The 13,307-nt window shown below is 29.3% G+C and overlaps 1 protein-coding gene across 1 annotated transcript; it reads right to left on the reverse strand.

Annotated features, from left to right (window-relative positions):
- Positions 1–10,894: 10,894 nt before the first annotated feature.
- Positions 10,895–13,160, reverse strand: LOC144852615 (uncharacterized). Its single transcript, XM_078710531.1, has 4 exons — positions 12,862–13,160; positions 12,633–12,778; positions 12,308–12,444; positions 10,895–11,637 (listed from the first exon to the last, which is right to left on the reverse strand). Exons 1-4 carry the CDS (start codon positions 13,062–13,064, stop codon positions 11,494–11,496), a joined length of 630 nt encoding a protein of 209 aa, XP_078566657.1. The 5' UTR covers positions 13,065–13,160; the 3' UTR covers positions 10,895–11,493.
- Positions 13,161–13,307: the final 147 nt, after the last annotated feature.

The raw sequence follows: 13,307 nt of genomic DNA on the forward strand, positions 1-13,307 counted from the left end.
TGAATATTGGGTAGTAAAGGGCATACAGTAGTTCTTTGAGTATTTACAGTCAGAAAATATAGTCCATGGGCTGGAGGGGGTTACCGTGCACCCCCCCCACAGTTAAACTTCTTTGGTATCATTTTCTTCCCACGGACATATAGAGTGAAAAAATCGATGTTAACAAGAAAAATATAGGGATGCATTGTATGTACTTGCGTCATTTGTAATGATCATCAGTGTTTTATCTTCAAATATTTTTTGGGGTAGGGGGTAACATTTATCCTAATAACCCAAGAATCCAACATCTAATTAGTATTATCTTAGTAACATTGTGTAGCATACATCTTTTAAAATCTTTTAAAATTTAAATAAAATTAATCGGAAGATTATTACGGTCAGTAGAGGTCAAAAGGTCATTGACCTTTTGCAAAATGCAAATTTTTCCCAAAATATAGATAAATTTCAGTATCGTATATACAATTTTCAATATTTTTTATCTTAATTGTGTTTTACTTGTGCTTACTGACATATTGAATAAGAAAATATATGTTAACAAGATAAAAATTGCAGTTAATTATATACAAATTGTTATTTTTTATTGTTAAAAATTGCAATAAAAATACATTTTTTGGGGTAGGGGGTAACAATAATAGCAATAACCCAAGAATCAAACATCTAATTAGTATGATCTTGGTGTCGTTGTGTAGCATTCATGTTTTTTAATCATATAAAATTTAAATAAAATTAATCGAAAAATGTTTAAGGTCAGTAGAGGTCAAAAGGTCACTGACCTTTTTCAAAATTGCAAATATTTGCCATAATGAGATACATTTCAATATCAAATCTCCAATTTTCAATATTTTTTATTTTAATTGTGTTTTACTTGTGTTTACTGACATATTGAATAACAAAATATGTGTTAACATGAAAAAAATTGCACTGCATTAATACCATCGTCATGTCATTTTGTTGTTCTTTAAAATTACAATAAAAAGATATTTTTGGGGTAGGGGGTAACATTTATCCTGATAACCCAAGAATCCAACACCTAATTAGTATTATCTTGGTACCATTGTGTAGCATACATCTTTTAAAATCTTATAAAATTTAAATAAAATTAATCGGACGATAAGTAGGGTCAGTAGGTCAAAAGGTCATTGACCTTTTACAAAAATGCAAATTTTGGCCAAAATATAGATAAATTTCAACATAGTATCTACAATTTTCAATATGTTTTATCTTAATTGTGTTTTACTTGTGCTTACTGACATATTGAATAAGACATTATATGTTAACAAGATTAAAATTGCAGTTCATTATACATAAATTATCATTTTTTATTGTTAAAAATTGCAATAAAAATACATTTTTTGGGGTAGGGTGGAACATTAATAGCAATAACCCAAGAATCAAACATCTAATTAGTATGATCTTGGTGTCGTTGTGTAGCATTCGTGTTTTTTAGTCGTATAGAATTTTAATAAAATTAATTGAACCATGTTTAAGGTCAGTAGAGGTCAAAAAGGTCACTGACCTTTTTCAAAATTGCAAATATTTGCCATAATGAGATACATTTCAATATCAAATCTCCAATTTTTTCAATACTTTTTATTTTAATTGTGTTTTACTTGCGTTTACTGACATTGAATAACAAAATGTGTGTTGACATGAAAAAAATTGCAGTGCAATAATACCATTGTCATGTAATTTTATTATTCTTCAAAATTGCAATAAAAAGACATTTTTGGGGTAGGGGATAGCATTAATACCAATAACCCAAGAATCTAACATCTAATTAGTACGATCTTGGTATTGATGTGTAGCATATATGTTTTTGTAATCATGTAGAATTTAAATGAAATTAATCGACTGATTACTAAGGTCAGTAGAGGTCAAAAGTTCACTGACCTTTTGCAAAAATGTAATTTTTTGGCAAAATGAGATGTATTTCAAAATCAGATCTCCAATTCATCGATATTTTTTTATTTGAATTGTCTTTTACTTGTGCTTACTAACATATTGAATAAGAAAATGTGTGTTAAGATAAAAAATTGCAGTACATTGTATAAAAATTGTCAATTTTTAATTAAAAGACATTTTTGGGGTAGCGGGTAACATTTATAAGAAGAAGAATAACCCAAGAATCAAACATCTAATTTGTATGTTCTTGGTATCGTTGTGTAGCATTTTGTTTAATTTTATTTATAATAATGCATAATTTTTATTTGAAATTCTACACAACGATACCAAGAACATACAAATTAGATGTTTGATACTTGGGTTATTCTTATAAATGTTACCCGTTACCCCAAAAATGTCTTTTTATTGCAATTTTTAACAATTAATAATTGACAATTTTTATACAATGTACTGCAATTTTTTATCTTAACACACATTTTCTTATTCAATATGTTAGTAAGCACAAGTAAAAGACAATTCAAATAAAAAAATATCGAGAAATGGAGATCTGATTTTGAAATATATCTCATTTTGCCAAAAAATTACATTTTTGCAAAAGGTCAGTGACTTTTGACCTCTACTGACCTTAGTAATCAGTCGATTAATTTCATTTAAATTCTGCATGATTACAAAAACATATATGCTACACATCAATACCAAGATCGTACTAATTAGATGTTAGATTCTTGGGTTATTGGTATTAATGCTATCCCCTACCCCAAAAATGTCTTTTTATTGTAATTTTGAAGAACAACAAAATTACATGACGATGGTATTAATGCAGTGCAATTTTTTTCATGTTAACACATATTTTGTTATTCAATATGTCAGTAAACACAAGTAAAACACAATTAAAATAAAAAATATTGAAAATTGGAGATTTGATATTGAAATGTATCTCATTATGGCAAATATTTGCAATTTTGAAAAAGGTCAGTGACCTTTTTGACCTCTACTGACCTTAAACATGGTTCAATTAATTTTATTAAAATTCTATACGACTAAAAAACACGAATGCTACGCAACGACACCAAGATCATACTAATTAGATGTTTGATTCTTGGGTTATTGCTATTAATGTTCCACCCTACCCCAAAAAATGTATTTTTATTGCAATTTTTAACAATAAAAAATGATAATTTATGTATAATGAACTGCAATTTTAATCTTGTTAACATATAATGTCTTATTCAATATGTCAGTAAGCACAAGTAAAACACAATTAAGATAAAACATATTGAAAATTGTAGATACTATGTTGAAATTTATCTATATTTTGGCAAAAATGTGCATTTTTGTAAAAGGTCAATGACCTTTTGACCTCTACTGACCCTACTAATCTTCCGATTAATTTTATTTAAATTTTAAAAGATTTTAAAAGATGTATGCTACACAATGGTACCAAGATAATACTTATTAGGTGTTGGATTCTTGGGTTATTAGGATAAATGTTACCCCCTACCCCAAAAATGTCTTTTTATTGTAATTTTGAAGAATAACAAAATTACATGACAATGGTATTAATGCAGTGCAATTTTTTTCATGTTAACACATATTTTGTTATTCAATATGTCAGTAAACACAAGTAAAACACAATTAAAATAAAAAATATTGAAAATTGGAGATTTGATATTGAAATGTATCTCATTATGGAAAATATTTGCAATTTTGCAAAAGGTCAGTGACCTTTTGACCTCTACTGACCTTAAAAATGGTTCGATTAATTTTATTCAAATTTTATATGATTAAAAAACATGAATGCTACACAACGACACCAAGATCATACTAATTAGATGTTTGATTCTTGGGTTATTGCTATTATTGTTACCCCCTACCCCAAAAAATGTATTTTTATTGCAATTTTTAACAATAAAAAATAACAATTTGTATATAATGAACTGCAATTTTTATCTTGTTAACATATATTTTCTTATTCAATATGTCAGTAAGCACAAGTAAAACACAATTAAGATAAAAAATATTGAAAATTGTATATACGATACTGAAATTTATCTATATTTTGGGAAAAATTTGCATTTTGCAAAAGGTCAATGACCTTTTGACCTCTACTGACCGTAATAATCTTCCGATTAATTTTATTTAAATTTTAAAAGATTTTAAAAGATGTATGCTACACAATGTTACTAAGATAATACTGATTGGATGTTGGATTCTTGGGTTATTAGGATAAATGTTACCCCCTACCCCAAAAAATATTTGAAGATAAAACACTGATGATCATTACAAATGACGCAAGTACATACAATGCATCCCTATATTTTTCTTGTTAACATCGATTTTTTCACTCTATATGTCCGTGGGAAGAAAATGATACCAAAGAAGTTTAACTGTGGGGGGGGTGCACGGTAACCCCCTCCAGCCCATGGACTAATACATATGATTTTACTTTGGTTGCTGGTTGCTGTAATTAATATGAACACTACTTTTGTGGCATCCTTTTTTTCCAAATATCAAATTTTTGCCAAATGAAATTTTGTGTGGACAGAAAAGAAGAATGATGCGTCGCATATTCGTATAGTCCGGATTCTTACTGTATTAATTACAAGGATGGACACCCCTTTTCTGACCTTTAACATACTCTTGGAAAACACATGCTTTTCAATGAGTGGTCTCTGAAAGGATCAGCCTTATTTGATCACTGGTTACAATGGATGCCGTTGTCAAGACAACTGGTGAAGGTAGCCTATAATGCCTGCTTTTTAAATAAAGAAGACAAATGAGTTGGGTGTGTGTTTTTGTTACAATTTTATTGTATTTGTTTTCAGACAGTGAAAATTTATAAAATGTGTGAACTAATCTATTAAAAACTATTATTATTTTCATCATACACAAACATTTTTATCAAATTGTAAACAATGAAATGCAATGAATTTTTTCGAGAAATTATTGATTATTTTTTTAATTTAAAACATTCATTACTTTAAAATCTTTTTACAGATTATTTTTAAATTGTAAGTTTTATATAAGAACCTAATATTTTTGTGTGTAATTTAAAGAAATTCACTCTAATCAAACTAAATATACACATTAAGCATTCAAATTACTAAAGATGTTAATTGTATTTTGAAGGAATTACAGACAAATGAATCACATTCTAAAGTATGTACAAAAAAGATTAATTTTATAAATTAATTGATAATTTAATAATTTGAACATTTCAATGTAGGAAATATTTTATACATATAATTATAATTTATATACAGGGGAAGAGTTTTGCTTGTTTAATTTTAATAATTAAACATTTTGATTGTGCTGTCATCGTAATTTGCTACAGCAAACGTACGTGGATTATGAGAAATGATACATAACTGATTTGGATATTTAATTCTATCTTCTTGTTTATCAATTCTTTTGATGAATTGTCCATCACTACTGAATAGTTGTAGTTTGTGGTAACTTGCTACGACAATGTTATCATCTTCATCAACTACAACTCCACGTGGCATTATCACCTTACCATCCTCAGCTCCTCCATTGATAATTACTTTCATTGACTGGTTCTTATCATCATACAATAATACTTGACTGTGTCCAGCATCTGCTACAAGTACTTTACCAGTTTTTGTAAGTGTAACATCAGAGTATCCATTGAAAATTCCTTTCTTTTGTGTTCCTATCTTCTTCAACAGCTTACCATTAATTTTATCAAACATGAAAAAACATTCAATGTGCCAATCTGCTACATATATAACATTAGTTGCCTCATCTATGTGGATACCACATGGGTTTTTCAATACACCCTTACCAATGGATTTGATCACATGACCATTCATATCACATACTTGAATGCATTTATTACCTTCATCACTGAATGCTATGTTGTCATTCTTCATTTTGTACATGCTGTAAACTCTCACACCTTCTGGTAGTGTAATCTTTCTTATACATCCTCCTGATAGTTTGTATTTGTAAATTTCATTTGTGAGCAATGAAACCAGCAAATCATCATCATCACACTTTACCACTCCTCTAGGTGTACCCTCTACTTTGATAGTAAGTGGTTTGAATACATTACCAATGTCATCACATTTTGCTACTGTGCTAGGCATATCCTCTTCCTTAATATTAACTGGTTTCAATATAACTTTTCCAATGTCATTTTCTTGAAATAAATCAGTTGGATGTTGGTTTCTGATAAAGTTGATTTGTATAGTTGTACTGACTTGCTTGATTTCTTCAGATTTGTTAATTTCATCCATCATTTTATTTAATACAGTCTCACTTGATTTCATAGCAGTTGCAGGCTCACTCATTAATAACTGACTTAAGGAGCTCATATGTTTAGTCAATTCAGAATTGATTTTTGTTAGATTTTGAATTTGTTCTTCATTAACTTTCTTTTCATTTTTATAAGTTGTTTCAACTTTTTCCTTCATTTCATCTGCTTTTTTCTGGATATCTGTGAGACTTGCCTCTTTACTTTCTTTTAGTTCTTTACCATTCTTTGTAACTATTTTGAGTGCGTTTTCTATTTTTTTTATGGATTCATTGGCAGCTTTCTTTAAGTCGTCTGAGGTTTCTTTAAACGTATTAAATGCTGTTAAAATGTTAATTAGTTCATGTTTTCCATCCCCAGCAACGTGTTCCATTTCAGTGCATTCTATGCATATTGGTACTTTACATTTTGTGCAATACATTTTTAATGGTTTAGCATGAGAAAGGCACAGAGAGGTAGTGCCTTTAACCTCATCTTTCTGTTCATGTTGTATGACAGTTTCCAAGAGGTTGTTAAGAAATGGGTTTGGTGCAAGATTTTGCAGCCCTCCTACTGGAATGGGATTTGACTTGCGACAAATAGGGCATGTCAGCTTGCCATTGTTGGTATGAACCTAATTCCACAAACACTTCAGACAAAAACTATGATGGCAGCTAAGTGATTTTGGATTTTCTAATCTGTCATTACAGATAGAACATTCTAGTTCTTTCTCATCTATAGACACATTTACATTGTTGCTAGCCATCCTGCAAGAACAATTGTAACAAGTGATTTTTTTTATGTAGACATTTAATATATGAATAGTTTTTTTGTTACCTAAAATACACAAGAACTTAAAATCAACATACTAAAAGTAATGATTTACAGTCTATCGATGATCATGTATTTAGGCAAATTTTCAAAATTGAATCATTGTTCTAATAATGGCTAATTGGGACAAACCTTCACACAAGAGCTTTTACAGTGAATTATTAATTAAGTTTTTTCAGCTAAATTCTATAACAAACTCATTGTAAATAGACTGCACTGTAAAATGAAAAAAATTGCAAAAAAATGGTATTTCATGAGACCTGGTATTTAGTAAGTTATCAGTAAAAGTTAAAATTTAATGATTTATCTAAACTTTTTTCAGATTTATTTCACACAAAAATATAACACGGTAAATACTTTAAAAAAAAAAAAAATAAATGTTTGTGGAGATTATTATTATTATCAATGTATAGACTGGACAAAAAAGAGGAATGGTTTACATATGTCTTATCACACCATAATGTTTACCAATGTACAGACCTAGTATAGACTAAACATAATATCAATTCATGGAAAAAAAAAAGAAAAACTTAAAGAACTGTTAAATCTGAAATATTGTGTCTACTTCGATCAAATTAGTTAAAAAAAATAGATGCCTATTTAAACTTCATATTTGTAAAAAATCAGACACATACTGTAGGACCTTTTAAAGTACCAAAATATAATTAAATAGCAATAAAAACAATTCAACATATGTGTACTGTACATAGTGTACTAGAATTCAACGACTTTGTGTGAAGCCTAACCGCAGATCAAAGTCTGTTACAATAGCCTATCTTGGCAAGTCACGCTCAGCGTCCTTGTTAGATTGCCTTGGTTTGACCGTACGTTAAAACATAGTAAATATCCCCTTAACATGTATTTCAATATCATTATACTTAGTTGCTTAATGTATACATAACCCATTAGGAAGCCTACAAACAACTGTTTAAATTTAAAACAGATTCAAGTTTATAAGACCAATTCTAAGTGATTCAATTGTAGACAGATTTTCACCTCAGCTCCAAAAATATTAAAATTAATTGTTTTATTACAGTTAATTATTAATTAAGTCTTTTTATTTCAGCTAAATTCTATAACAAACTCATTGTAAATAGACCGCACTGTAAAACGAAAACATTTATATTTGATTATTCATTTCTTAAATCTGAAATAGAAAAATCCAAAAACGATTTTAGGAAATTTGTTAAAGCTAAAATTGTAATTATAATATGTTTAAAAAAAATACCTTGTTGAAGCTTTCCTAATACGTGCAAATGTCGTCATTGCAAAATGACTAGTAAGAAAGGGATAGTACTGTATTTCATGAGACCTGGATTTAGTAAGTTATCAGTTCAGTTTCAGATTTATTTCACACAAAAATATAACACAGTAAATACATTTTTTTTCATAAATAATAAAATGTGTGTGGAGATTGCAGTAAGCCAAATTGGCTTTATGTCTGAACCTCCAAATAAAACAAATATATAAATATAAATATGGTAACGACTGAAATAAGTAGACAAACAATACAAGATAGGCACTTAAAAAATGTGCAGAAAGTAACTAATGTGTGTGATAGCTTCTATTGCCTTTATATAAATATGCCTTATTTACGCACAAAACAAGATACAATGTAGTTTCACTTTCTTTATTCAATATCCATCCATCTGACATGATTTTCCCCCCATCACATAATATTCTTACCAGGAAACTCCTGACTTTTGCCCAATTGGTAATTCAGGTATTACAATGTGCATAACTATGAATTAATAATATAATAACTCATTGTAAATAGACCCCACTGTAAAACGAAAAAATTTATTTGATTATTCATTTCTTAAATCTAAAATAGAAAAATCCATAAACCTTAATGGTTTTAGGAAATTTTGTAAAGCTGAAATTGTAATATGTTTTTAAAAAATACCTTGTTGAAGCTTTCCTAATACGTGCAGATGTGGTCGTTGCAAAATGACTATTAAGGGATGGTATTTCATGAGACCTGGTATTTAGTAAGTTATCGGTAAAAGTTAAAATTTAACAATCTCAACAAATATTAAGCATTGAAAATGTGTTTGCTATAAAACAATTTAATCACTGACTTATCTAAACAATGTTTATCAATGTATAGACTGGACAAAAAAGAGTAAGGGTTTACATATGTCTTATCACACATATAATGTTTACCAATGTACAGACCTAGTATAGACTTAAAAAAAAAAGGCAGCAGAGTTTTTCCAACAATTTTTTCCGGTTTTTGGTCATTTGTGTAGGTTTACATATGACATTCATTGACACAATTATTTAATGTTAAAGCCTGTTTTTCTGTCGACATAATGTTACAGCGAGTTGCATTGAATCAAGGCTATCAAACAATAGGACACTACGCTTCCCTAGATCAAACCATGGACCTATAAATTAGAATCAATTACATTAATTACATAAATATTCCATAAAAATAATAAATAAAAAATGTCCTACGGAGTAAAATAGAAAACCTTTCATAAATGATATTTTTTGAAGTCGAAGACCTAGTATTATAAGAATGCAATTGACAAAAATATGAAAAGAAAGTATTAAATTGTGAAGTAAGCTGGTTATTACTGAAACGAAACATTAACATAGCTGTTTGGAGTTTGTTGATATCGAAAATATAAGAGTGTTGTAGAGTGAGAATAAAATATTAAATGGAAGTATGTGTTTGAGTTTAGATAACATTCCAACATTTCTTGATACCGTTTTATAAATATTGGCAATATGAACGCCCAAATTTAATTGAGAGTCAATTATGACCCCCAAAAAGTTGACGATATCTGATGCTAGATCTTTAGATTTCTTATCATGATTAAAGTAAATTAGGTTAGTTTTGGATAAATTCAGTGATAATTTGTTAACTTTAAACAATGCAGAAATATTCTGTAATTCTATATTGATGATATAAGGGTGTGTACATTTTCATGTGAAAAAACTATACTGGTTTCGTCAGCAAACAAAATTAAGTTAATAACTTTGAAGTATTAGGGAGATCATACATATTATTACGAAAAGCAATGGACCTAAAATTGACCCTTGTGAGGTACGCCACAATGGGCAAAATAAGGGAATTGAATTGAATTAATAGATGTAAATTGCTGTCTGTTATAGAGATAATCTTTGATTAAGTTTAATGGAAGGCCTCTAATGCCATAGTGGGACAATTTGGATAATAAAATATCATGGTTGATGGTATCAAACGCCTTGGAAAGGTCTAAGAAGATGCCGATTGTATGATGTTTTTTTGCCAACATATGTGTTAATCTTTCGTACATTTGAAGAACTGCAAGGTCTGTAGAGTGTGCTTTACGGAAACCGTATTCATGTAAAATATTATATTTGGTGAAAAGGGACAATAGCCTGTTATAAATAATTTTTTCAAAGATTTTTGAAAAACAAGGAAGCAGAGCTATGGGTCTGTAATTACAAAATTGGTGTGGATCATCTTTTTTAAATATGGGTATAATTTTAGCTATTTTCAGTGCATTCGGAAATTTGCCAGACTGAAGTGAAATGTTAAAAATATTAGACAATGGTTTGCAAATAAAAGGGAAAATTTTCGTTATTACTTTTAAAATTTAACAATCTCAACAAATATTAAGCATTGAAAATGTGTTTGCTATAAAACAATTTAATCATTGATTTATCAAAACTATGTTTATCAATGTATAGACTGGACAAAAAAGAGTAAGAGTTTACATATGTCTTATCACACCACAATGTTTACCAATGTACAGAGTTTTCCAACAATTTTTTCAGGTTTTTAGTTATTAAAAATGTGTGTAGGTTTACATATGACATTGTTTTTATTTATTTATTTATTTTTTTTTATATATTTAGCCGAGCACCACCAAGCCACAACTCCATTACAATATTTAAAGCCTGTTTTTCTGTTGATGTAACGTTACAAGTTACAATGAGTTGCTTTGAATCAACACATTACGCTTCCCTAGATCAAATGGAATGGTTCAAAACAGAGATACCAGTTTATAAGACCAAATCTAAGTGACTAAATTGTAGTCAGATTCTCATCTCCATTCCTCCAAAAATATTTAAATTTATTTTTTGAATACAAAGCATAAAACATGTATGGAATAATGCCTATAAGTAAGTCTCACTTTATAAAACTATCTTTTAATAGATATTTCCTGTATTGTATTACAATTCTTTATTTCCTACATTTGGCACTGAAATTTGCTAAACAAAAATGAGATACAATTTTAAATAAAATGTTTGAAGATGCATACAAAACCCAAAATGTATGATTAAAATATGACCAGATATAATTTTGAAATTGAAACTAAATAAAAAACCCTTAACCATTTTTTCCATCAAGGTATTCAATTTGGAATGTGTGATGATAATGATATTAACTACGAAATGCACTATAGTTCATCATTAAATACCAGTTTTATTATCAAGGTATTAAGTTTGGAATGTGTAAATTCATAAAATATAACATAATTATATTAATAATATAACTATTACAGACACTATAGTTCATCATGTGCCTTCCCTATAAACTCCAATTTTGATATTATTCCATCACCGTTGATATCTTGATGTGAAAATACTGCTCGAACTGCATCCTTTGTGGTTAAATCATTGGTACCCTTTTGGATGTAGTAGTAAATCATCTGCAAAAGAAAACAAATTACACATAAATAAGCTAAAGATGGTTCTTATAAATGGGTTGTTTGGTTCTCCTGCTGTATAGTCAACATATATGTATAGTCAAGTAAAAGTCCTGTAAGACCGAATTTTAGCCAAGGAATCGATTACTTTTATGTACATGCGACGTGCACACAGAGAATCATTGTTAAAACCCACAACTAAAGTCCAACCAATTCCTTGAATTCATTACTGTATTTTTTTATTTGTACTAGGTGACCTCTTAAGAGGGCCCAGTGTGCAGGATCATGATTAGTACACCAGGATGTAGAGAATCGCCTACTCGTTTGAATAGTGTAGGCCTATTGAGTTTTATATTCAGTTAATCAAAATATGTAAATATCAAGAATAATGCAGAGTAAAAAAAAGGATTAAATCCAAAAAAGCAAAGCGTGTGAGAGGCAGCCCATAAACTAAGGGAAAACAAACACGGGACCAGAAACAGGAACAAAAAATTGTACACATAAGCAATGTTTGGTACACAGGACCGGGCACAACATTGCTTAAGGTCAGTGATCTGTATGGCCATATATAATATCATGTCACCCCATTTTTTTCAGGAATTCACCGTCATACACAAACTTAAAAATGACCACACTACATTATGAAAATAATTCCAACCAAGTAATATATCACCTCTTTCATTGTTATATGGCCATCATTATTACTATCCATAACATAAAATTTTCTTAGTCTTGGAGCTTCATCTTGAATTTCCAGAAGCTCAAAATGGTAAATTACAGTTGTATCGTCAAATGGAACCATTGATGATCCTGACAATATTGAAAAAAAGCTATAATTTTAAAGAAAACTGACAAAATTGTGTTTTTCATTCATCAGACATTTTTTTAAACTGTATAGTAATGATAAATATTATAACAATAATATATCAAATGCAACTATGGTCTACTTGCATGAACAAAATACAAATGATGAAAAATGTAATGTTATGTAAGCCTACCTGAAATACCTCCCTCCTGTAGTGGACCAGGTGGAATGGTTACCTCTCTTTTCTCTCCAACACACATATCTTCTAGGCCTTGCTCCCATCCTAACATTGCAAGATGTTGTCCTAATCGCACTTGCTTAGGGTGACCACTTTCGAGCCTTTTAAAAAAAAACAGTGTAGAAATAATGTGTTTTTCATAATTTATAGCCACAAAAAATTGGAATTGTAAATAGTTACTTACGACGAATCAAACTGTTTCCCATTTTCTTGGTTGATACCTATGTAATGTAAAACTAAAAGGTCTCCGGGTTCACTTCTCTCTTCACAATCAGACGGCCGGTACAGAATCTCTATCCTAACTTCATTTTCAATATTCGTGGCTGAGAGAAAAGATATAAACAAAAAGCATGTACAACACTGAAGATAAATATAATAACTCGCCATGGTTTGTATTAGTTTAGAATAAATATCGATATTGATGACGTGTGCAGCTATTTTAATAGGTGTACTAAAAACATTTTGTATGCTTTTATTGTTTACTACTACGCTGGAACACGATAACCTTTGAACCTTCATTCAAAAGGAATATCTTTATCCGAGCTATCGAACCGATCCGAATATTACCGAGTATTTTTAGTACACACAAAATGTGCGGCTTTTCTCGTTTTATCTGAATGTTACCTTTTA

This window comes from Antedon bifida, chromosome 1 (assembly GCF_963402885.1).
Source record: "Antedon bifida chromosome 1, ecAntBifi1.1, whole genome shotgun sequence".
Lineage (NCBI taxonomy): Eukaryota > Metazoa > Echinodermata > Crinoidea > Comatulida > Antedonidae > Antedon > Antedon bifida.